The sequence below is a fragment of the Solanum pennellii genome, chromosome 1 (assembly GCF_001406875.1).
Source record: "Solanum pennellii chromosome 1, SPENNV200".
In the NCBI taxonomy this organism is placed as follows: domain Eukaryota; kingdom Viridiplantae; phylum Streptophyta; class Magnoliopsida; order Solanales; family Solanaceae; genus Solanum; species Solanum pennellii.
Genome location: NC_028637.1, coordinates 2,628,739 through 2,654,453, shown reverse-complemented (window position 1 = coordinate 2,654,453; position 25,715 = coordinate 2,628,739). Strand labels below are relative to the sequence as shown.

General features: G+C 34.0%; 4 protein-coding genes across 6 annotated transcripts in view; 3 read left to right on the top strand and 1 right to left on the bottom strand.

The window, feature by feature from the left end:
• Positions 1-7: 7 nt before the first annotated feature.
• LOC107007948 (UPF0664 stress-induced protein C29B12.11c-like) lies at positions 8-5,149 on the top strand. Its single transcript, XM_015206810.2, has 6 exons — positions 8-207; positions 1,206-1,311; positions 2,883-2,954; positions 3,046-3,254; positions 3,477-3,603; positions 4,385-5,149. Exons 1-5 carry the CDS (start codon positions 98-100, stop codon positions 3,559-3,561), a joined length of 582 nt encoding a protein of 193 aa, XP_015062296.1. The 5' UTR covers positions 8-97; the 3' UTR covers positions 3,562-3,603; positions 4,385-5,149.
• LOC107007949 lies at positions 4,479-5,264 on the top strand. The gene has a single exon (XM_027913979.1). The coding sequence runs from the start codon at positions 4,510-4,512 to the stop codon at positions 5,110-5,112; it is 603 nt and encodes a 200-aa protein (XP_027769780.1). The 5' UTR covers positions 4,479-4,509; the 3' UTR covers positions 5,113-5,264.
• A 541-nt stretch (positions 5,265-5,805) lies between these two features.
• On the bottom strand, positions 5,806-12,772 carry LOC107008685. 2 transcript variants are annotated; one of them, XM_015207823.2, is made up of 2 exons: positions 12,089-12,769; positions 5,806-6,413 (listed from the first exon to the last, which is right to left on the bottom strand). In XM_015207823.2, exons 1-2 carry the CDS (start codon positions 12,724-12,726, stop codon positions 6,149-6,151), a joined length of 903 nt encoding a protein of 300 aa, XP_015063309.1. In that variant the 5' UTR covers positions 12,727-12,769; the 3' UTR covers positions 5,806-6,148. The 2 variants fall into 2 exon arrangements, with proteins under 2 accessions (XP_015063309.1, XP_027769886.1); XM_027914085.1 differs by lacking the exon at positions 5,806-6,413 and adding an exon at positions 6,441-7,381 and having other exon boundaries at positions 12,089-12,772.
• A 7,275-nt stretch (positions 12,773-20,047) lies between these two features.
• The window catches only part of LOC107008058, an 11,268-nt gene continuing 5,600 nt past the window's right edge, over positions 20,048-25,715 (top strand). The window contains exons 1-4 of one of the 2 annotated variants that reach the window (XM_027913980.1): positions 20,048-20,247; positions 20,693-20,882; positions 21,929-22,073; positions 22,213-22,824. In XM_027913980.1, coding sequence (XP_027769781.1) covers positions 21,953-22,073; positions 22,213-22,824 — 733 coding nt within the window. In that variant the 5' untranslated portion in view covers positions 20,048-20,247; positions 20,693-20,882; positions 21,929-21,952. The remainder of the gene's footprint in view (positions 20,248-20,692; positions 20,883-21,928; positions 22,074-22,212; positions 22,825-25,715) is intronic. The other variant, XM_015206957.2, reaches the window with a different exon arrangement.

Here is a 25,715-nt window from a genome sequence, read left to right as displayed (position 1 = left end):
CTGAAATTTTCAAAATATAATCCCAAAAAAAAAGGCCATGATAAATTAAATTGTTTATTCAATCAAATATTTTGATTTTTATTTTTGTTACTCGAAAATGTCATTAAATCCTAAATTATTTGTTCATGGAATGCCAGTTCCATTTATCAATGAATTGTTCGTCTTAGCTAGCGATGGAATTGAATTTCAGATCGATAACATTCCTAGGTACCTATTTATTCTTCTTTATTTGCATTTTTTTTTTCCATTTTGTAATTTCAGATCTTAAATTGTGATTAACTTTGTAAGTAGTGTAATTTACGAGATTATGGTATGGATTTTCATGAGATTAACTTATTTTAGTGGATAGATTAAGTTTATTGAATGCACCACCTATGTGTGATGAATATCCGAATCGGGGTGGTCAAGTGGTTTGGACTTGGGACTTTCATGTTGGAGGTTTCAAGTTCGATACTCTGGGTTTGTCTTCTGGGTCGAGCTCATTGCACTGGACTTGCTTAGTGTGGGTTACCTCTCTTGTATGGTTTGCGAGCTATTGCATAACACCGGGGGTTTTACCCTGTGTGCACCAAAGGGTAGAGTGAGAGGGGGCGGAGCTACCGTACTATTAGGGGTTCATGCAAACCTCCTTTTTGAGAAAATATTATTATTTATATATGGTTTTAAATTATATTTTATGTATAATAGTAGATGTCGAACAACCTTTGGTTAGTTTGTGCGTTTACTTCTTCAAATTTTGAACCTATTATTAAAAATTCTAGCTCCGACGCTGAGTGTGAGTTAGGCGTAAGAGTTAATTTTACATGGTATTATGGCATAGTGATTAATGAGTTGAGCTGAGAAACATGACGTGTTAGCATCAAATCTCAGCAAAGACCTCTTTTTATGAGTTTGGATGGTGGACAGAGTTATTCGATAGTTGTGCTGGTGGGAGGTAACAAGTAGCACGTGGAATTAGTTGAGTTGGCATGGACATGAAGCATGTATTTGTATTGTTGAGCTTGCTTAATGCATTGAGTTTATTGAGTGTGGATGGAGTGGCTGGGTCACTGTATTGAACTTGGGGAAGTTCATCGTTATTTGTGCATCGCCTTCCCGGGCTATGGTCTCTTTCTTCACTTTTTTTTTCCTTATATTTTGGGATTTTAAACCAAGTTAATGATATCTGCATCGACATGAATTATGAATATTTTTTGCTTTTGCAGTTTAGGAGAAGTACAAGCAAAAGGAACCATTTACTTATCGAATATCCGTATGGTCTTTGTTGCAAAGAATCCTAGGGACAACTTCAATGCTTTTGACATTCCCTTGGTATGAAATGCTCGTCCTTCTTGCTTCCGATTGCCTTATACTGTAGGAAATATACGCTTTATGAATCATGTGGGATAAATGGTTTCTGATCCAAATCCATGTCGTTGTTTGTTGGATTCGTTTCTTGTTTATATTTATTTGAATTTATCCGATAAAATTGCAGCGCGCGAGGCTGATGTCTTTAGGTTCCAGGATAACAATATGTCCTCTTTTGTTTATAGTCTTATGGGACTTATATTTTCAAGTTGTACAGAATCTTGAATGAAGGTTCCAGAGATACTAAAACATTTGAGTTTTCTCGACTGTGAACATGCTTCGACCTGATATTCTGTTGTCCGGTTAGTTCTAGCTAGCGTTGTCTTGTTTATTCTTCCTTACTAGTAGTCGTAGTATTTTTGCTGTAGTTTCTTGCCCTTGGAATTTTGTTACTATCTGTTACTTTCTGTCCTTTTTATGTATGTTTTGTCTTGCTTTCTGTAGTATTGTGCCATGGTTCCTTCAATTCCGTTTATTTCATTTCCTAACATGTTTTGATATGCTTTTTCTTGAGTCAAGAGTCTATCGGAAACAATCTCTCTACCTCCCAGGTTAGGGGTAAGGTCTGCCGTCTGCGTACACTCTACCCTCCCCAAACCCCACTTATGAGACTATACACTTGGTATGTTATTGTTGGTTACTTCTAGCTAAGCAATATCGCCTACGTTGAATTCCTGCATTTGTTGTCTATTTTATTGTGTGTTGGGGTAACTAAATTAGACTTGAACGGTGTGACTGAAGGCCGCTAAGCCCTGAAGCTAGCTGCGGTATAGGGCACAAGTCGATAAGTTCTGCATCTCATCGGCCATATGCTCTGTCTCGAAGAGAGCAACACTGAACAATTGTTGTTTGGTTTTTGCTACAATATAGTATCTTCTATCATTCCCTTCAATCATGCTTTTCGTCACTAAAACTCAGGCTTTATTTCGTTTTTGTGCTTAAACCACTAGTAAAGCTTCCGCCTTTTCTTTTCTATGTTTGGTATCGTTGCACTTCGATGACTACCTTGATGTGATGTGAGATAGCTCAAACATTTCGTTCAATTCATTCTTTTAGTAGTCGAGTTGTGCTTCACTACTTGCTTGTATCTCTGTTTCTAGATTTTGATATATTTGTGTGGCTCGATTCAAAAATGGTCGAAGTAGTTGAATAAGAGCAGAGGTGGATCCGGTATTAAGAGTTAGTCGGTTCAAAGGAGGAATTTTTTTAAATATACAAAACACACACATTTGTGTGTAGGTGTTCTTCCAATGCCTTGATGAATTCTTCTCTTTCTATCTTACTTGAAGACTACGTAGTTCCGTCAATTACACCCTCTGTTTCAATTTGTTTGTCTGGTTTTGACTTGACACGGAGTTTAAGAAAGTTAAAAGCACATTTGGAATGCGTATAAAGGAAAGTAAGACAAACAAATTGAAATGTAGAGATTATAGTTTGCTACCAAATCATGAGTTTTTGTGATGAGCGGAATAAGAAACAACATTTACAAACCGATAAAATTGCTCCGGCTGACCTAAATCTACTTCATTCTGCAGCTTTTTGTTCATGGCGAAAAATTAAATCAACCAATATTCTTCTGCAAAAACATTTCTGGATACGTAAACCCGGTAAGTATCTGTATAATAGATAGATTGATTTATTTATTCATGAACTATATATCAAACCTTGCTTCAGATGACTTATTTTAGCCTATTGCAGGTTATACCAGCTAATGATAACGAAAACAGCGTAAGACCTCATTCGTTTAAAATTATGTTCAAGGAATGTGATTGTGAGGCTTTTATTCCATTAGTTTTCGAGTTAATTGGAAAAGTGAGGCAGCGTTACAGACGGTCAAGGGCAAAGCATCATGTAGATCGTCTTCATGAAGCAACCAAAACACCAGTCGATGAGATGACGAGATATGCGTATGTCATGTTTTTTGCCTTTTTTTACAATGAAATTACTCCCTCTGTCCCAATTTATGTGTCGCTGTCTCCTTTCTAATTTTCCCCAAAAAGAACGAGACATTTCTATATATAGAAATAAACTTTCCGTTTACCCTTAATGGGATGATTTATAGCCCATATAACATTCTAAGACAGGTTTTAGACCATAAGTTTCAAAAGTCTTTCTTTCTTATTTTGCAGTTATGTCGATCCCAATGATTCGACAAGTATCTTCTTGCAGCTGCAGCCTACTCCAGAGTCTCGACTCGGGAGTCGTATGAATTAGTCACAGCCTACTGCTGAAACATCCATATAGCTCTTGCTTCAGGTTAGACTAATAATGCATCTTGTGCGCGCGATGCATCTTTTGTGTGATTGATGCCTTCAGATCTCTCCATTTATGAGTTTGTTTGTAGACGATGCACGACTAGATCTAGGGGGTTCGTCTAAACCTCCTTCCCTAGAAAATTACATTGTACATACAAGGTCAATTAGTTTTATGCATATAGAATACGTGTTAAATTTAGCTTCTTCGTGTGAAAATCTTGGGTCCTCCACGGATATAAGAATTTAGGTAATTCTCACCTCATGACTAGCTTCTGCGATTGAGTCAGACATAGTCTATTTCCTTATCACGGTATCAATACTTTTGACATAGAGTTATATCCAAGGTGAGGGGCGGAGCCAGCCTTAAATTATTTTTTATCTATATACAGTAGATGTTAAACCCCTTCGATTAGTTCGTAAGTTTAGTTCTTTAGATTTTGAACCCCCTTCGATTAGTTCGTATGTTTAGTTCTTCAAATTTTGAACCCCCTTATTAAAAATCCTAGCTTCGTCGATATCCAAGGTCCATTTCTACTAAAAAGCACATAGTTTCAAATCTTAGGAATACAAGTTACAACACTCTTAGAAAAAGTACAAGTTACGTTACCCTCACTCGAGGTTCACATCAAATCAATAAATGCATGACACATTTCCAAAGCTTACATATATGATTTTATTCATTCAAATACGAAGAGGGTAGTGTTTCTTCCACTTTATTTTCCTTTCATGCGATCATCGATACGTCTTCTTCTAAACTTTTCTTTTTCTATCATTATATGCAGCACATTTCTGAGCTACAACCTCTGCAGTAACATTGATAAGTACCACAATTATAGCAAGAACAACTAGTTTGTAGCCTTGCACGCATTCCTGTTCCGCTCAACAAATTCGTTAGTTTCTCTATTTCATGCTCGTTTCGTGCTGGAAATACTTGTACATATCCATTACCCTTGCCATTGCCAGCGCCAACGCCACTGTTGCCATTGTGTTTGCCAGTCCCATTGTCATTGCCACTATTGCCATTGTTGTTGCCGCTATTGCTACTGCCACTGCCACTATTGCCATTGTTGTTGCCGCTATTGCTATTGCCACATCCACTATTACTATTGCCATTGCCACTATTGCCATTGTTGTTGCCGCTATTGCTACTGCCACTGCCACTGCCACTATTGCCATTGTTGTTGCCGCTATTGCTATTGCCACGTTCACTATTACTATTGCCATTGTTGTTGCCGCTATTGCTATTGCCACTGCCACTGCCACTGCCACTATTGTCATTGTTGTTGCCGCTATTGCTATTGCCACTGCCACTACTGCCATTGTTGTTACCGCTATTGCCACTGCCACTATCAATATTGTCATTGTCGTTGTCGTAGCCCTTGCCATTGGTTGCTGCAGTAGTAATGTGAAGGTAACTAAGTCCCAAAATCATCAACAACAACAAAGTCATAGATGTCAGTACTACTTTTTTTGCCATGGTTTAACTATAAGTTTGCAAATAAAACTGTGATGATGGGGAAAAAAATGAAATTAACCACTTTTGTTGATGTTGTGTTTGCTTCAATAACATTAATTAGTTCAGTGTTTATATAGAAAAAATTTAACAATTAGTGTATGATTTGGCCTAATTGTTAATTAAGAGATTCCTTAGTTTGCCTCGAATCAAGAAATGCTAAGTTTTTATGAATTTATAGAAATTTACGTTTTATGCTGTTGGCTGAAAGTACTAAACTCCAATAGCTTCAGATTAACCCGTCGTTTGGTAGAGTATATAAAAATAACACTAAATAAAACGCGTTTAGTATCGAAGCTAAAATTTTCACTATTACGAAAAAAACATAAGGTTCAATGTTTGCTATATATAAGTAAATATTATTTTTACCACTATACAGGGTAAAATCCTCGCTCCTATCGAAGCTAAAATTTCCACTATCACGAAAAAACATAAGGTTCAATATTTACTATAGATAAGTAAATGTTATTTTAACCGCTATACAGGGTATGCAATAGCTCGCAAACCACACATGAGAAGTAACCGACACTAAACAAGCTCGGTGCGATGAGCTCGATCCAATCTTTTTAAATAGATGAAAAGGCTTCTTTTCTGTATCCATAAAGATAAAGGCATACACAATAACAAATTCTTTCTGTGAGCAAAAAATACAAACAGTGCAGCAAGAATTGCAGCAACCATTAGCAGATGTCAGGTTCAACAATGAACTTTATTTTTAACAAAAATATTGAGTTAAAATACAACTAAATTGTTGTATGTTTCTTGTTATATAATTTCCCACAACATTGCATGATTCACAAACAAGAACACCAACATAATCAGACAACATAATGAACAAATGTAGCTCAACAATATTAGACGATATTCGGTTAGTTTGCAGTACCCTTCTTTACATACAAGCTTTTTTCTTCCAAGTCATAACTCTGTCTTCTTCCCACACAAAATCCTATTTAACCAAATATACTTTGTTATAGTTGCATCACCAACTTGCCAAGAAAATATACAGGCTTCAGTTTTACGTGATGCTCGGGCCTTAACAGCTGCTCTCCTCTTTCACCTCGGCCATCTCTAGAGTTGCTTTTTGTGCAGCTCTTCTTCTGTTTTGGATCTGGCTAACACATTCCGCAACTATAACATGAAACTTGGGGACTATTTTACTTGGGTTAGAGGCATTAAGTCCTGCTTTCTTTAAAGCCCGTGCCACGTGCTTTTCAGCCTTCTGAGAATGAAGAGAGCAGTAGGAAGGAACTGCAGACCTTAATATTGGCTTCCCACAAAGTATGGGCCCTGTTGGCGAACTGCAAAATAAAGCAACGAAGCTTGATCGATAAGTAACACTATCTTAACTCTCTAACTAGTAATAAGATATCTCCTAATGCTTTACGATTAGAATCCACAAAATCTGAACTCATGAAAATCTCAGCATCAGCTGTTACTTCTATGAAATGAGAGAAACAAGAATGCATCCACATGCAGATAGTGATTACAGCAAAACATTGCAAGTTAGCTACTACGAGAAGAACAAACAATTTGAGTGAAAACTCTGCTCATGGGATGCCAAAACTAAACCATGAAGCAAAGAATATACGTTACACGTAAAGACTATATACAAGAAAAGAGGACTGTCACAGCTGTTATACTCCATGACTCATAACACAAGTGCACATTCAGCTGTGCCTCAGTGTGCAAGCAACCAAAACATTAGAGCACCACATGTTCCTAATGTACCTGTGCCCCCACCATTAACACCAGTGCCCCACTGATGGACCAACTTACCAGCCAGCAGACACCACACAATTAAGAGCCAGCTCAGCAAATAGATTATGTCGGTCACCCATAGTAACAAGACTAACACACTGAAGCACCTTGCCTCAATGCAAGCAACCCAACAACAGGCCACTCACCCACAGTGGTCTACGTATTGGAAGAGAGAGAGAACACTGTTACAGGCCTAGCTCCAGCTTTATAGTAAATACCATTGCTTGTACAATGTAAAGTTTAGTATGATTCTTTATGTTTACACCTGTCACTTGGATTTGATTTTAGAAAGTGAATCTAATAGTCTTCCAACTACAGAAGCTAGCAAGTGAAATGAGTACTTCTACACCTAATCATGACTCCAAAGCATTAGATTCGTGCTGCATATATCTATAAAAAGGAATTATTTAGTTTCAAAATGGCTGTCTGGATTCTCATCCTGCATTTCACTGAAGTACGGATGGGCCGATGGGGAAAACAGAGAAGACAGAGTCTCCTGTGGGTTATCCTGTTCCAAGTGCAATAAGAACTGTTTAGAAGAGCAAGATGATGAAAGCATAATGAGAGACATACCACATAGTACATACTGACAATAATTGAGGAAAATCTGAAGTTCAAAAAGTTGAATAATAGTTTAAGGAGTCGTCTGGTAAGTTCAGCAAGAGTGATGACGATCAGGTACTTTACTTTTTTTTTGTGAGAAGAATGAGATAATTGCCAGGGGTTCACTTCAACCTAAAAAGAAGTTTAAACGACAACTGAAGGCGCTGGGGCACTCAAAAGTTTACAAAGAATTGAGAACATTCAGAGACTTGCATTGAAAGACCTGAGGATATACAACAAAGCACTGCTAGGAAATTATGGAGATTCAAGGCAAAGAGCAGGCTTTATGGAGGGTTGTGAATCGCATAAAAGTATTGAGACATGAATGAGTCATGGAGGACATGAAACATCATGTAACTCTTCGGTCGAGGACTATGGAGAAACACCAATCCTCACAGTCGTACACTATGAAGAAACATCCCGGGGTGCAAAGACTCAAGTGGCAGTGCTACGCAAACGGGATGACAGCAGAATCGGGTTTTATAAGTTTTTGGGGTCACAAGTAGTTGAATAAAACACCCTGTGAACCATTTTCTACAACATATATAAAGTATTGAGCGAGCGAGATGAGATGTCTTGAGTAGATATGTAGGACACAAGATGGACGAGTACATCGGTATTTTGATGCTCAGAAGAACCTACAAGGCTGAAAGGTAGACAAATTTCAATTGAAATTCTCTACAAGCAGAAGACAACATATGCTAGCCAGCACTCATCAAGTTGGGTTTGAGGAGAGGTGGATTGTACTCAACTGCACTTCCTGCACTTATGGATCTGGATTCTTAGCATGTGTTATCTTGGCTGTTAGAAAGGTTAACAACACAGACAGCTGAGAACTTGAGAAAGAGGAGGCTCACATGTTAGGCAGTGCTTTGTGTCCAAATGCTTGGGTGAAGATGTGGACCAACTTCTGTTGCATTGTCGCGTGGCAACCCCAATGTGGTACGTGTAATGTACACTGGTTTGGAGTACAGTGGACAATGTTGGGCAAAGTGAATATGTACTATAAAGCTCGGCCTTCAGAAGAAGAAGGAAAAGATGTAGGTCATGAGAAGATGCTCATCTAGCTCTCGAGTAGTCTATGAAGGGAGAGAAACAGAACTTTCTAAAGAACAAAGAATAACTTCAAAGACCTTTTTATACATCTGAGAAATCTCTCGTGACTTCTATCCAACTCCACTTGACACACGGGTTCAAAACTGTGGGAGTATGAAGTCGCCTCTACACTTCCCAACTTAAATAACAGGGATTTTCTATGACAGGGTTTGGATCTATGATGTGTCTAACCCACTCTTTAAGCGTTAAGCTCTGGAGGCTAGAATGACTTGTACATTCGAAAAGTAGAATTTTATTTTAAGAAAAGTAGAATTTTATTTTAAGTTAAGCATTTGGTGCACCCACAAGGTTGCTATTAGGGCAGAAGATTCTGTGTTTTTTCCGAAGAGAATTATATTTATGTAGCCTCTCTATTTTCTAGTATACTATTTGTATATGTAAGTTCTCTGTTTTTAATAAGATTTTTTTACATTATCCTTTATGAAAGCATAAATCAGATCGATGAACTCAAAAGTTTACCATGTTTTTTTTTTAAACCCTTTTAATATCGTAAAAATGTCATAACTTCATGACAATCTATTTTGGAAAAAGAAACAATTAAGATAAGGAAATATAGTGAAAGTCTTGGTGAAAACCTATTCTATGCAACCACAACTTAATAATGTGAATTTTCATAGACTGGATTCCGAGCAAACAAAATAATTGTAGAGACTTCTTAAAGTTGATAATATAGGAGTTCTAAAAGACAGTTACAGTAATACCACCGGAACAAACACTAGGATTTGCATAAACATTGACGGGTGTGGGACAGGAGTGCAGCAGGCAAGAAGCAATTGACAAAATCAGTAGAATTAACACATATAGACCACCTCAAACGGACCTGAAACATTTCAAAGTACTGGCCAAGAACTCAAAAATCATGACGGGCTACATGTTTTCCAAGTAGGAAATGACCTGCGCCAAGTTCCTTCTTTTTTTAAAAGAACTAAATGTCAGCCCGGGCCAGATATTTTACCCAACTACTATAATCAAAAGAATAATGAGAAAGGGATACACAGTAGACAAGAGCAAAAGAAAGGAGATGCCAAACGATGGAAAACCACGCACCAAAAAGAGAAGTTAGTTTCTATGGGGGTTGGATCGAAACTGAGGAAGAGATACAACTAAGAAATCACCTTAAATGGGCTAGAATTAAAGTTCAAGGCGACGAGTCAAGGACTCCGAAGGAGGTGACTGTGTTAAATGCAGGAATCTCATACTCCGTGCAGCTGTGGACAGAGACGATGGCAAGGTACTCCATCGGGGAAGAAAGAAGGAAAACCCTTTTACCCAACCGACTTCGAAGATCTACCCAGAGGTTAATACAAGGGCAGGTGGAGATGTCAGTAGGAAACAACGTGGGGAGCCAGCAAACGTCCTAGGTTCAGGCCCCACTATGGGTCCAACTCCATGGACAAATATAGGTTAGCCTTTGCTCAATTTAAATCCAGGCCTAAAACCTACTCAACCTCTAAAAAACCCAAGCCCAGCTGGGAATGTTAAAAAGCCCAAGAACTTCATAGTGAGAGGCACATGGAGGGGAATAAAGGTTTTTTAGAATTTACGGACTTGGCATCAAAGTTTCTACAAGCTTTCAGGAACTGTGAAATAGCAGTTTAGGTGGAGGATACTATGATGATGAAAAAGGAAGGGGGAGAAAAAAACCTCTTAAACACCCAGACAAAGATTCCTGATACAAAGTCACAGAAATATTGACCACAACAAGGAAGGAGAGGAATGTGATGCCATAATAGTCAATGACACACAAGAGACAGAACAAAAAATGCAGTTACAACAGATTCCTGAGGCTGAACCAATCAATATTCAGCTCCCAATTTTTCAAGAAGATATAAAGACAGAAACATTAAACTGGGTTAATTCACATATCTTAGAGTTGAGTAATACATACGGGGTGGCTTTCGAAGGGTTTGAAAAAGAAACCATAGAATTGTTGATGAAGATTGATGAGAAGAAATCACAACTAGATAAGAAGGGGCCTGACAAGCCAGTTTCTACCCCAAAGAGCAGAGGAATTGGGAAAAACGAGTTGAAAAACCTAAAATCCAGCTTGAATGAAGAAGGGGAAGGAAACAGAAGTAGAGGGAGGATAAGATAAGATGTATTAGGTACATATGTACAATTTTTATTTTGAGAAAAAGGTGCATCCATATAGTTGTAACTATGGTGATGATTAGCGGATATGAACTGGTAACTAGACTTCTCAATTGGAAAGTCAAATGACTTCTCACTGGGAGAAAGTTCTTTTTTTGGATAAATGGTAGTACATGAAACACAAAAAGTCCCAATGGGTTTTTGGTTCAACAGCAGAGGTAGCACACAGCAGAATGTCTCTTAGATGTACGTGGGGAATTCAAATGTTGGCTAGTTAACAAAGTTTTGCATTTAAGCAGAGGAGGACAGAGGAAGAGTCATTATACACTAAGCTTAGGAGTTGGAAACAACAGATTTCTTAATTAACAAACAATAACAATCATCACAGTTGGAAGTCTCTTTACTTACTACAAAGCACGGGCATTTACAGCACCTTTTAGGACTCATTACAAAGCCAGATTTAGGCATTGAACTTGGCGGAAATATTGATGGTTAATATCTTGGGGAAGGTTTAAGCGTACATGGGCAGGAACAAAATGAATAACAAGAAGGTCGTTACATAATTCTGAAGAGCAGGAAAAGATATACTGTAGGAATCAGAACTAGATCCCACAGGCACTATACCATGAGGTTAGAAAGTTAACAGTTGCAGGGTACAATTCAAAAAAAAGCAGTTGCTGAGGAAGTGAAGTCCAATGATCATTAAACATTAAATGATGTAACACACACCATACGACCTAATTTTACACGTAAATGATATCAGAACATAAGTGAATCCAACTGCCTATACTGCTTTTGCTTTAGCTTACAGCCTTCCAGAACCATACTCTCTCACACAGACATGTCCTGCTTGCTAAGTGCAAGAGCAATTGTGGCACGAGGGTAAAATTTATCAGGAAATCCTTACAAAAGATTACAGAAAACTAAAGAACCTTAACAAAATAGGAAAAGAAAAAAAGAAGAACAAGAACTTGAAGCTACTTGGCAAAGTTCCTTTTGAGGAAAAAAGATGAGATATTTTTTGTTATACATTAGCAAAATAACCAGCTTTATACCAACAATAAACAAATTGGGCGCAAGCATATGCATTCTGCTTCAGAAACAATTCAAAAAGGACGCATCTTTGAGACACAAATTACACTCCAAGCAAGATAGTTCACGCGTGCATACCCACACAAGATACTACCTTTTCCACTGTCAGCAGATTTTGCATAGTAACTATACTCAGGAATCAGGATAACCTAATAGCAAGGGTAATAACATGTAGTCCTGGATATTCTAAGGCAGGATAATCGTATCGAATTGAGAGTAACAGACATATGAAAAGAGATATTTCTTCATAAAGCTTAGGACTGTGCAAATTACTAAGACATAAATGTATGAAATGTGAAGAAAAGAAAAATACCTTTTGATGGCAAAACTGCAAGCCTTGTACAGCTTCTGCTTGGAATCTGACAATATATGCATATGACAGAACCTCGTAAGCGCCATCGCCTTCGACTTACAGCCATGAACCCCACAAGTATTACTGGTAACCGCATTCCCGTTGTTCTCTCCAGTTCCTGCAGTACCATCCTTATTATTCTTATCCTCATCTTCCTGAAAAGCACTCATTCCAAACTTCCAGCAATACTCTCTATGCTTGAGCTTGACTTCCTCCATTAACGACCAGTAACAATCTCTGTATATACGCTGGAGTTGCTTACCCCGTCGATTCCTCCTTTTGTAAACTTCCACTCGATGCAAATGCTTGGATCGGGACAGAACAGCATCCTCCTCCCATCCGTCAATTTTGATCAAGGCATTCGAAGAAGAGGGCCGGCCGGCAGCATTTCCGGTCGAGGAATTCGGGTCGGGCATATCGGTATCAACAGAAAGAAGACGCGAATTGGTTGCTCTGTTGAAATTGTAAGGGTTTTTTAGGTCAACTTTGTTAGGGTTTAGGTTAGAATTGGAGGTTCCTGGGCGGTAATTGGCGGTAGAAGCGGCGGCGGTGGTGATGGCGGTGGTGGCGGCGGTGGATTGAGGGGTCGCCGGGGGCATTTTCTGTGGGGTTATGATTTTGACAGAGAGATTTTTTTTTTTTGAATCAATTTAAACAAAAAATACAAGTGCATAAGGACACAATACAAATACGTAACAAGTTATTTCGCGATTAATTAAAAGTATGATAAGTAAAAATGAAAATTTATTTTAAATAGAATAATGCACAAATACCATCTTAAATTATGATTAAAATTTCAAAGACACGTTAACTAAACTAAAATCCTATTACTTTTTTTGTAATTTTGTACACCTAGTTATAATTAAGAGACACAAAAATATAGAAGCCATGCACATATCTATATCTTTATTCCAACAAATATGTGAAGCCACTTAAAATATTAAAAAAAAGAAGTAAAGAGAATGATTCAAATAAAATTACAAGAAAATGGGAATTAAAATAATATCAGACGTTTCCTAATAAAAAAAAATTACCTAAGTAGTCGTATATTAAGAAAAGAATTTCTTGTTAAGGGGTTCATCGGAAAATATTATCACTTATATATGATTAAAAATATTTTTTATGTATATAAAATAAATATTAAATTTTTTAATTAAAATTTTTAACTCCGATACTGATATTTTGTCACCAAAATTATCAAAAAACAAGAATAAGATAGAAAGTATGTTAAATGAGCTCAAGGACAGAGATGAGAAGACATAGGTGAATTCTTTATCGAAATGAGATAGAAAAGTGAAGAACTTCAATTTTTATATAAGACATAGTTTAAAGACGTTTTATATATAAGACATAGATGAATCCTGAATTAAAACAGCGCACACACTTATACAAGCAAAAATTGACAAATCTAATGATGTTGCATCTTAGTTTTATTGACAATTTAAATCTTACAACATTGATCTTATTATTTTATACATCTCCACAACTCTTGAAGAAGATAAATTTCAATTTTTATTTTTATAATATATTGTTAAATAACTAGACATGAATATTAAGATTTTAACGTGTATTCATAAATAAATTAATCCAAATACCACTTCAATATAATAATGAAGTGGGATATTCATGGTTCAGTTTGAATCAGTTTTCTTTTTCAAAGGAAAATTAAATCAATCAAGTATTTTTTTTCTTACTTTCTTTTTTAGTCCGTCTCAAAACATAATTCTATATTAAGTAATAATTTAATTTTAAAATATCAATTTTACCGATAATCCTTTTTAGACTATAAATTTTAAAAATCTTACTTTTTTTTTTATTTTGTGCCATCAAACTATCTCACATAAAATAAAATAAGATGATGAAAATATATATCAAGGACCATACCACTTCAAAAAACCCCATAGGGCCATTTTGATCATTTTCTCATTTGAAATACATTATATTAATTCCTATTCTTCATTATTGGTCAAAACATTATTTAATTAAACACTAGTAATTTTTTTTTATATTTTATTTGATAATAATTGCACTTGAACTAAGTAGAAAAATATTATCTTTGAAACTTTTCCTTTTTTGATTTCAGGCCTAAGGGAAGAAGATGGAGCATGACCCTTTAATTTGTAGTATGAAAAAATCAACAAGAGAAATCTACATGTAAAATTGATTGTGTCACCTTGTTAATCTTGTAGGATTAGTAACAATGGAGTAAGATTATAAAGCTTGATGTGCTATGTAAGATATAGTTGTTAATCCTGATTCATTACTCGCTTTGTGATTTGAGATTTTTTTTAGATCCATCCTTTTTTATCTCTTGGTGATTCCAAGTTTCGAACCGACAATCTAAGGATTAGAAGCGGAGGAGATCAACCCCTTTTATTATTTGGATTGAAAGCAAAAAGTTTCTTTTTTTAAAAAAAGAAATTTCCCCAATGACCATAAATTCTTTCATAATATATTTTCGCCCTTTAAATAACAATGAAAAAAACACTCGTACAATCTCACCTCTGACAAAAACAAACAACCTCTGTACCTACTCTATCAACCATGAAGTCAGACCAAACAAATTTTACCAAAATTCCCGTGGATGGATTAGTTGCGGGTGCAACTCCAATCTGCATGATGCCGCCAGTACCTAACACTAACCCATCATCTTGGGTCAAAATGGATCTCCAGAGCCACTCTAGCATTGCATTTCTTGATGGAGAATCAAGAATTGATGCTAGAGATACAAAATCCTTCCTTCCTAGCTCAGATTGTTCCGGGAGGGATGATGAAAGCCATGAAGACATATAACAACCATCTATAGATGTCTACAACCCTTTGGCCACCAATGAACTATCAACTCTCGGGGTAACAGTTCTTTAATATTCCAGCAACACTATTGTACGCTCCCATGCACCAAACCTATCCAATAGCAGGTATCCCAGGGTTCGATAGTTCTGTAGTGGATGAAGGGTTTTCGACATCCATAAGTGTTTGTTGTAAGTCTCCATGGCTATCCTCATCCCTTCCGAAATAATCATGGCTAGGAAGGAAGAATTTCGTATCATTAGCATCATTTCTTGATTCTCTATCAAAATATGCAATGTGAGAGAATGTCCTTGGAGACCCATTTCGATCCAAGTTAGTGGGTTTGTGTTGGGTATTGGTAGTGTCATGTAGTTAGGGATTGCACCCATAACCAATCAATCTACTAGTATTAAGGGAATTGGAGGTAAAATTCGTTTGGTTTGGATCCATCATTGATTGAGTGGGTAGATAAGAGGTAGTTCAATATATATATATATATATATATATATGTATATATATATATATATGAGGAACATAGAGGAGGTGATGTCGTAACTCTCTATAACCTCCATTCGTTTTCTCTTATTTTTTTCCTTTTCCTTGACATTTTTTCTTCTTTTTTTTCAATTGTTTTTTTCTTATAAAATCATCTTCTTAACTTATACTTCTTCAATTATATAAATTATATTCTTAAATTAGTATTAATAATATTCATATCTCCCAAACCTTTCATATTCATAGCTTCTAATTATTTAATGTGGAAGGTTACATTAACACTATAAAATCACACTAAAATTGTGTTATTTTGTAGTCATCTTTGGTTGAAGAATTAGTGGAAGACATGTTATAATATTTGTAAGATTTGAGGTGCATTATCTTTTTCAAATATTATTTAATATATTACTTTTTAATTAGCAAGTAAGGCTAATATGTCAGCGTATTTTTATTTCTTCTAGATAAATTATTTTGTTTTGTTATCTTTGAGATTTATTTTACTACTAATTATGTATTTGTTATTATTTTTCTTGACTCTTGTATATAGGATGAAAATGATAACATCAAGCGATGGAGATTAATGGATTTTGAGCTATATATATATATTGATTATTCTTTATTTTTTTAGTGCCTAAGAAGTAACGTTTCTATTATATTATTTTCTTTTGAATTATTTATGTTTTCTCATAAATGATTATCTAGCAAGAATTTATGATTAAATGTAATATTTTATTTTGTTATCTTTGAGATTCATTTTAGGACTAGTAGTTTATTTGTTATTGTTTTTCTTGACTCTTGTATATAGGTAATGAAAATATCCAGAGATGGAGATTAATGGATTTTGAGTTATATATATTGATTATTCTTTATTTTTTAAAGTTTCTTAAGAAGTAATGTTTCTATTATATTATTTCCTTTTGAATTATTTATGTTTTGTCAAAAATAATTATATGTGTTTATATGCAATTTTCTCCTTATTCTTTGTCTTTTTCTTCTTTTGGTAGATAATTTTTTTTACTTATTTAATCATATTTTGCCGACTATAGGAGATATATCTATAATGAAAATGGTTAGACATTCTTGCATAATTTGATTTTACAAGGAAATATAATTTAATTTGTCTAATATAATTACAACTCTTTTTTTGTTGAAATCATACACTTAATGTTATTTGTTTGTGTTCATGAAGATATAAATCCTGAGTTTTTTAAAGAAAAAATATTTAAATAATTCTCTTTAGACCTCTTTATGCTTCTTAGATGATTTGATTAATTATATTATAATGATAACACTCTTCATAAATAATTATTTGCTTAGGTAGATTCATGTCTCACTTTTTTTATTGATAATATTAGTTTATTGTGTTTGTGATGTATAATATTTTAAAATATAGAAGTAGAAAATGAGTAAATAAAAATCGATATGCTACTTAAACAAATATGTACATATACTTCCATAGTCGGTGAAACAATTTTTATTAAACAAAAATGATAGAATATAAGAATGTAAAGTTAATTTATAATTTGAAAATAATAGTTTTATTAAAAACAAATTATTTATTAATGTGTAAAATTGCAATCCTTAAATTTTTCATTTTTGTTGTTTTTTTAGAAGATTTCAAGTTGTTTGTTAATAAGTCAAGTTGCCGTCTTTATATTTTTTATATTTGTTATTTTTCGAGAGTTCCCAAGTTATTTCAAAATTGTGATTAATTTATAATTTTGAAAATATAGTTGGTTTCCTTCCTTTCTATTTACTTATAATAAAATGTTTGTCTCAATAACTCTATTTTTGTTTGTCTTTTCATTTTCTATTATTAATGTTCTTTATTAGTGTAATAATGTACAAATATTACTCATATTATGTTACAAACAAGCTCAAAGCCATATTATTAATCCTCTTAATTACAGTGACTCTCTATTCTTAGGAATTTATAATATTAAATGTAAGTTTATTTAAAAATGTGAAATATACTTTTTAATATTTTTGTGTTTAAGCCTAACAAAATTAAAAGAAATATGAATTTGTATTTGTCATTTTTTTTATCTTTTTTGCGTAGTTAATCCTCTCTTTTGTTCTCTTTTATGTTATTTTTAAGTTTTACATTATTTTTTCCCAATATAAGTTGTCCCAAAAATACTTGGATATCTAAACCTAAATATAATAATAATAATAATAATAATAATAATAATAATAATAATAATAATAATAAGATATGGAATTTAACTAATTAAGATTGTTATTTTTCATCATTTAAATATGTAAAAAAAATTTATTTAAAATTTGATTATTAAAAAGTTATTAATACATAATACAAATATTAAATTAATCTAATATTTTATAATAAAAATAATTAAACATATGATGATTTTTTATGACGAGGACAATTAATAGTAATTGTGGATAATGATTAATAATAGTGTTGACTAACTATATAGTCATGAATAATAATTATTAACAGCAATTTGAGTTACACATTGTCGAAAATTATACTAAGAATTTAATTAAAAAAATTACAAATAAGCATAAAAGAACGATCACATTTCAAGTTTACATAAATATATATAAATTATACTAAAAAGACTCAAATAAAAAAGAAAAGAATGATCACAAGTTTTCATTTCAGTATTTCTAATATTATCCAATTCTTATTACCTTCTCTTTTTCTCTATGAAATTTCATTTTATTGTTTAACTTTCCGAAGTTCACATATATTGATTTCTTAATAAATTTAATATTTAATCTAAATATTTTCATAGTTTATCTTCTATAAAATTATGTGATTAATGAAAAATTCCTTTTATTAAATAATTATTAATATTAGTATATAATTTTATTTTAATTTTATTAGGGTAGATTTATTACATGACCTTATTCATTATAGTGGGTCCTTCCTTTCTATCTTTTCGTCTTTCATTATGTCAAAACATCAAAACCACAATAAACACTACTAGTTTAAGTAATTAATCCTACACATTAACTACAATTAATTAGTCTATCACCACAAGCTCGAAAAGTCAAACCCAACCATTTATTGAAGTTGCCCATTCAGGTAATTTTTCTATGGTAGTTCGTGCTTAATGATAATATAATATATATGATTTAGTATAATATAGAGTTCAAACACATACCATAGTGGATTCAAAATTTGTATGTAAAAATCTTTATTTATTATAAACTTTGGTTAGTAGTTAATGAGGATCAAGATATTCTTAAAAAGAAGACAGAACAACATTCGTTGAAAAAATTTCACTTAGTTATTTTCCATCATCATCGGAGAAAGAAAATTGAAAAAGGGAGGAGAAATGATGGCAATGATAATTATTAGACAAGCTCAAGATCGTTATCGGGATACAATCACATCAGTGAAAATCAAAGATAATATGTTAATCAAACCTACCATTAATCTAATTCTATATACTTCAACTTTAGATAATAAAAAGAAAAAGTAATCATTCTATCAAATCCATTCTTAAAGATGATAACCAAATACAAAGAACAAAAAAAAAAACACATACGCAATGCAATTAATTATTTTTTTCGATGTTATCTTGATAATGAAAATTATAACAAAATCTAATATATAACAATCAATCTGTTTTTTTAACACAAAAAAATCCTAAACTAAAAGCAAGTTATAAATAAATCAACAATTCAACTATATAAATAGAGATAACAGTCATGTTTTAGTAATTGAATTTTTATCTATCCTCGTGACTGCATAAGGGAGATATAACAACTTTTGCCACAAATTATAACATTATTTCGCCAATTTAGAGCTCCTACAGATAAGGATTGTAGGAGTAGCACATAAGAAACTTTTCTGAAAGAGTTAATTTATAGAACAAAAATTGTAATATGCGAAAAGTAACATAAAAATTATATTGGATCGAACTTTGAAAGATTTAGATTTTCCAAAAGAAATGGGATCAAAACTTATCGATTATCGAAGTGAAACTTTGGACATATCAACGCCCATCGGTTGTGAATTGTTAGCTTACAATATATATATAGGTAATGAGTGATACAGATCTCTTGACTGACCAATTCTGATATGTTTCATAATAATAACACTTAAAAGTGAATATTTATGATTCTTTTAAAAGCTAACACGTGAAATATTGAATAAATTATTAACATATCTTTTTTTTCAATACGTAATTATCAAACTCTCATATCAAAGTTTGATTATCGAACTAAACTTTCTAAATTATCGAAATCAAACTTTTAAAAATATCAATGTGATCAAACTGAATAGCAAACATCCATTCCTAATTGCAGATATTTTTGTTTTCGGTATCTACTACTTTCAATTACCAATTATTAAATTATCGAAATCGATGTTTTAGAACTATCAAACGTCCACCCTTAATTATAGATATTTTACTACTTTCCAATTATCGATATCAAACTATTCAAACCCAAATAGCAAATATGCGCTCCTAATTGTACGATATTTCGTTCTACGCGATTTGATTCGATTTTTCAATTTTTCAATTTATCATGACCATTATACCCTTCATTATTGGTCAAAAGATTATTTATTGCTCAACACAAGACAAAAAGATCTAATATCTTATTTGATAATAACTCCATTTAAAACTATGTAAAAATAGGATCTTTTGAAACTTTTCCTTTTTAATCATAATTTTCAGTCAAAAAGATTTGAGTAGAAAGTGTAGGGACTACAAACTCTTCATTTCTCTTTTTGTCCATTTGGATGTTGACAAGATTCATCACTACAATTTCACTCTTTTCTCAGAGAAACTGTCACACCCACAAGCTTGAAATCATCCTTTATGGAGTATGAAAGAATCGACAAGAGAAATTTACAGGTAAAAGTTTCACTTTTTGAGGTTGAAAATCTTGCAGAATCAGTGATAATGGAGTAGGATTTGAGTATATACACTGATTAGTTGTTAATTTGCTTCTTTAATCTGTTTACTGATCTGGGTTCCTTTTCTTTTTCCATTTCTTTATACAAGCTCCCACTTTTTTTTGGTGACTTGAACACATGATTTTAGGGTGGGAGGTGGAGGGTGTTTGTCATCTGAGCAACCCCTTTTGTTATCTGGGTTCAAAGCAAAAAGCTTTTTTTTGTTCTTTTTGGTATGTGGGGTTTACAATTTTAAGGCAAAATTGACGATGTGAGTTTGAGAATCTTGCAGGGTGAGTGACAATGGAGTAGGATTTGAGTATAAACACTGGTTAGATGTTAATTTGCTTCTTTAATCTGTTCTCTGATCTGGGTTCTGTTTCTTTTTTCATCTCTTTATACAGGTTCCCACCTTTTTGCTCTTTTGGTGACTCGAAAATACAATTTTAGGTTGGGAGGTGGAGGGTGCTTATTATTCGAGCAACCCCTTTTGTGATCTAGGTTGAAAGCAAAAGGCTTTTTTTGTTTTTTTTGGTATATGGGGTTTTCAATTTTAAGGCAAAATTGACATGGTGAGCTTGAGAATCTTGCAGGGTGAGTGACAATGGAGTAGGATTTGAGTATAAGCACTGGTTAGATGTTAGTTTTCTGATCTGGGTTCTTATTCTTTTTTCATCTGTTTATACAAGCTCCGAGCTTTTTGCTCTTTTGGTGACTCGAACACATGATTTCAGGGTGGGAGGTGGAGGGTGTTTATCATCTGAGCAACCCCTTTTGTGATCTGATTTCAAAGAAAAAAGCTTTTTTTGTTCTTTTTGGTTTGTGGAGTTTTCAATTTTAAGGCAAAATTGACATGGTGAGTTTGAGAATCTTGCAGGGTGAGTGACAATGTAGTAGGGTAGAAACCCTGATGCGTTATGTACTGCTTGATTGTTAATTCGGTTCTTTATTCGCTTTGTGGTTTGGGTTTTTTTTGCCCCTTCCCGAGGTGAGGGTGCTTACCATTTGAATAAAAGTTTCTCTTTTTAATTTTTCTTTCCGCAATGTGACTTTTAGTTTGTAGGCAAAATTGACATTATGAGCTTGTTAATGTTGAAGAGTGAGTGATAATGGAGTAGGTACAATAACAGATGCTTATGTACTGCTTAGTTGTTAATTTAGTTCCTTAATGCTTTGTGGTCGTGGTTGAAAGTAAATTTTTTGGCTGTTTATCTTTTCTAATTGGGGTTTTAGTTTTCAAGGCAAAATTGTCATTGTGAGCTTGAGAATCTTACAGTGTCAGTGATAATGGAGTAGGGTACAAATTCACTTTGTGATCTGGGTTGAAAGCAAAATCTTTTACTTTTTCTCTTTCCCCAATGCGTGTTTTGATTTTCATGGCAAAAAAAAGGTAGAGAGAATGACGCATTGATACATCGTTTTCATCACAATTGGACTTTTCCTACTTTGGTTACTGTTGGTTTTGTTTGTTTTTTTTCTACTTCTTGCATTATTCTCCTTTTGTTTAAGAAAGAAATCAACTTTTGATCCATTGAATCTGCACGTAGTTATGTAGAGCCATCACTTTCTATGTGAACCCCATTTCTCATATAGGAAATTAAGTTATCTTTTCCCCTTCCGTATTGTTTGTTTTGTTATAGCTGTCTCCTAGAAAGCTGAGGTCTATGCTACTGGGAGCAGAAAAGAAGAGGAAACAAGAAGGAAGGGATGACGTAGTAGAAGATCAAGAGCTTGAATCTGCTACTGTGTCCTTGAGATCTCATTTGCCTGAGATCCATGACTCCGGTATAGTAATGCATTGACTCGTTATGTATATTGTGCAATGAGATTTTGTACTTATGGATACCTTCATTTCTTGTTTTAATGCTTACCTTGTTTACACACTATGTTAGATTGAATGCAAGTACATTTTTTTGCTTGCCAGGTTGTAATTTGGAGAATTACAAAGATGTAAATGTTGTAAGTGTTGTTCCTGAGAGTTCGACTTCCTTAGCACTTGATTCATCAATGTCATTGGAGATGATTAATGACACGAGAATCAAAGATCAATCTTTGGTTAGTACAAGAATTAGGTCTCAAGATGACAGTAGTTTGGACTGTGATGGTGGAATCGATAGTGTTGGTACTGTATCTCCTCTCTTTGAATTTCAAAAGGCTGAACGGGCAGCACAGAGAGTGCCCCTAGCTCATTTCTCAAAACCTGCCCCTTCCAAATGGGATGATGCGCAAAAATGGATAGCAAGCCCAACATCTAACAGGCCGAAGACTGGGCAGAGCAGTCAAGTTGTTGGATCTCGCAAGACTAGTCATTCTGGATATGGCTATCGGCAACAATCTACAAAAGTTGTAGTTGAGGTTCCTGATCAAAAATTGGTTCCTTATGAGGAGCCTGTTGACACAAAACAGATAGACTCAGGCCAACCAAAGGACAGCGGTGTTCAGAAGTTCGTGAGTTGGGAGGCTGAGCCACACCCAATTGCTGAATCATATGTTAAGCCAATGCTCATGATTGAAACATCCATCGGACAATCAGCAAGTAAGACTAATTTCACTTTAATCCTTTTACATGTTACTGGAAAAGACATCTGTCTATTCTTGATATAATATTTGAGTCCAAGAATGAGAAATAGTAGTATTGCTAATTTCAGTGTACTTTCTAGTTTGCATTCTGTGAAGCACCTTCTATTTAGAAGCTGCACAATTATATTCAATAGTTGTCTCATTTGGCATACTGGCTATGTTGTTGTTGTTGTCTCATTTGTCATTCAATTTTTAATGCTTGGCTTCCTCCATGCATTCACGATACATTTTGTTCACATAATGAGATGGTGCACAGAATATTGTTTAGTCTAATAATTGTTGAGAATATCAAAGCAAATATGCTTCAATACATTCCTTTTGTGCCGAGGGTCTATCGAAACAACCTCTCTACCCCACAAAAGTAGGGGTAAGGTACTCTCCCCAGACCCCACTTGTGGGATTACACATTACAGTGGATGTGTTGTTTATCAAAACAAATATAGATACTTGGAGCACTGATAAAAAAGTATTAATACTTGAAGCATTCAAATGTTCTTGAATAGCTGAAATCTTATTGAAAATGTGAAAGCCTGTGATTTTGATTCTACATTCAATGGTTGACAGCATGGTGGTACACATAGAAGATTTAGCTGGCCTCACGGCTGAACATTTCTAGAAGTGCTAGTATACCTCCTTAGAGCTGCATAGTTTTGCTTTTTTATTATTATACTCTTCACATTAGGCTGACACACATTTATATTTTAAGTTCTTTACAGTAGGCTGATATATTTCTTCTTTAGACTCTATCTCCCTTTTCTCAAAGTTTACTTCTTTTTTAACCCTGCATTGCATGATTAAGCATATGTACCAATGTATTCAAGGAGGGATTATAAAGGGAAGTATCTTTTTAAGGAAAGTAGATAATACTAGGTGGCCGAAAAAGAGCAAGACGAAATCTATTGGGGAGGCAGAGTATGTTATCACTTAGTAAATGTCTTTGCAATTTGCACTAGATCCTTAATGTTACTTAAAAGGTCTGAATTTGCATGGAGTTTTCATACTCTCAATAATTGGAAAATGTATGTAACTTTTGGACTCTTGGGTCCTAATTTTTATCATCATGATAATTGAAACTACTCATTTTCAAATTGATCTTCAGTTTATGTTTCCCAAGTTAAGCCATCTCACTGAAAGATGAGGAAATATGTTTTTTCTCCTTACTCTTGATTCACGTGAACTTCCTTTGGCACTTACAATAACTATTTGAGCCTGCGAGACAACAAAGTATTAGCAAATAAGTGAGTAAAATATCATGATTTTCTTACGGGATTGTACTGTATTTAGTTGGTATATTCTCGCAACCATGCTTTAATAGCTTCTCTTTTGAGCTTAGGTCTTATTGGAAAGTCTTCCTACCCTACAAAAGTAGGGGTAAGGTCTACATAACTAGTACAAAAAAGGAAATCGCCTAGATCCAACATTTCAAGAATATTAAAAGCTACAATAGATGTTGTTTTTATTCCCATAAGTTCTATCACAATAGATTTACATCCTTTAATTATCAATGATCAGAAAACTCATACAATCTCATCTCCGGAAAAAGCAAACAACATCTTTTCATTTTCTTCACCAACTCACACCATCCCTCCAACGAAAATATTTACACTTCTCTAATCCATTGTATGGGCAAGATCAAAATCTTCTACCGGAATTATCTTCTTTTTTTTTGTTAAAGATAATGTTGATCTTCTACCCGGATTATTATTGGACCAAGAAGTTTTCAAAGGGAGCAACAAATTATAAAAGCATCACACTTCCTCATTCAGCTTTGAATCATCCTTGTCAAAATAAATGCTGTTCAAATCCAATTTTGCCTCTTCACGACTATTTAACCCTGATAAAAAAATCAGAATTAGAGAGAAATATTAGAAGCCCTAATTAAAAAATTGAACAAACAAGACAAACATAGTAATAAGAAATCAAAGAGAATAGTTTATTAAAGATTTTCTCTTTGAGCTACAAGGGTGATTTGTGTTTGAACAATGGCTATGGAGAAGTAAAAATAGGTTAAAGGTATAAAGAAATAAGTCTAAATTATTGAATATTATTACAAAAAAGAATATTATGAAATAAATCGCATCTTTATTGATATATAACAGTTAATGATAGGCTCATATAGTATTCTTTTCTTGACCTACATGCTCATCATACGTGTATTCATGCACTGTTCCAGATGGGCACAAATGTTCCTTTTGAAATACATTATTAAGGACCTGCCCAAAGTTTGGAATTGTTACGACAAATTTCGACAATGTTTGGATATATTTTGGACCATTATCCCTTATTTAATATTTACAATAAATATTACTTCTACTCCCATATATTCTATAATAACAATAGACTTGTGTCCTTTAAATATCAATGATCAGAAGACTCATATCGAACAAAAGTGAACAACCTCTGTTCTATTCAGTCAATCAACCATGATACCTAAACAAACGAACTTCACTTTTCCCGCCAATTCCCTTAATACTAATGGACATATTGATTGTGGGGGCAATCACCATCTAGATGATGCCACTAGTAACCAATACAATTTCTTCATCTTGTGTCGAAATGGGTCTCAAAGGCAACTGTGTGACTCTGCATATCTTGATGGAGAATCAAGAAATAATGCTAGTGAGACTAAATCCTTTTATCAAAGCTCAAATTGTGTCGGAGGGGATGAGGAGATCCATGGAGACTTACAACAACCATTTATGAATGTCGACTATCCTTCAACCACCAATGAACTACCAATATTTGGGGTTGTCATTCTCTCACATCCCAACATGGGAGACACCAATGTACACTTCCATGCACCACACCCATCCAATGGCAGCGATAATCTCCCCCCCCCCCCCCCCC

What these genes read in the sequence shown, in the direction of transcription:
- LOC107007948 (XM_015206810.2), top strand. Translation starts at nt 98, where the DNA reads ATGTCATTAAATCCTAAATTATTTGTTCATGGAATGCCAGTTCCATTT. An exon ending in TTTCTGGATACGTAAACCCG is followed by an intron (nt 2,955 to 3,045) that starts GTAAGTATCTGT and finishes AGCCTATTGCAG; the next exon opens with GTTATACCAGCTAATGATAA. An exon ending in GATGAGATGACGAGATATGC is followed by an intron (nt 3,255 to 3,476) that starts GTATGTCATGTT and finishes CTTATTTTGCAG; the next exon opens with TTATGTCGATCCCAATGATT.
- LOC107007949 (XM_027913979.1), top strand. Translation starts at nt 4,510, where the DNA reads ATGCTCGTTTCGTGCTGGAAATACTTGTACATATCCATTACCCTTGCC.
- LOC107008685 (XM_015207823.2), bottom strand. Translation starts at nt 12,726, where the DNA reads ATGCCCCCGGCGACCCCTCAATCCACCGCCGCCACCACCGCCATCACC. An exon ending in TGCAGTTTTGCCATCAAAAG is followed by an intron (nt 6,414 to 12,088) that starts GTATTTTTCTTT and finishes TTTATTTTGCAG; the next exon opens with TTCGCCAACAGGGCCCATAC.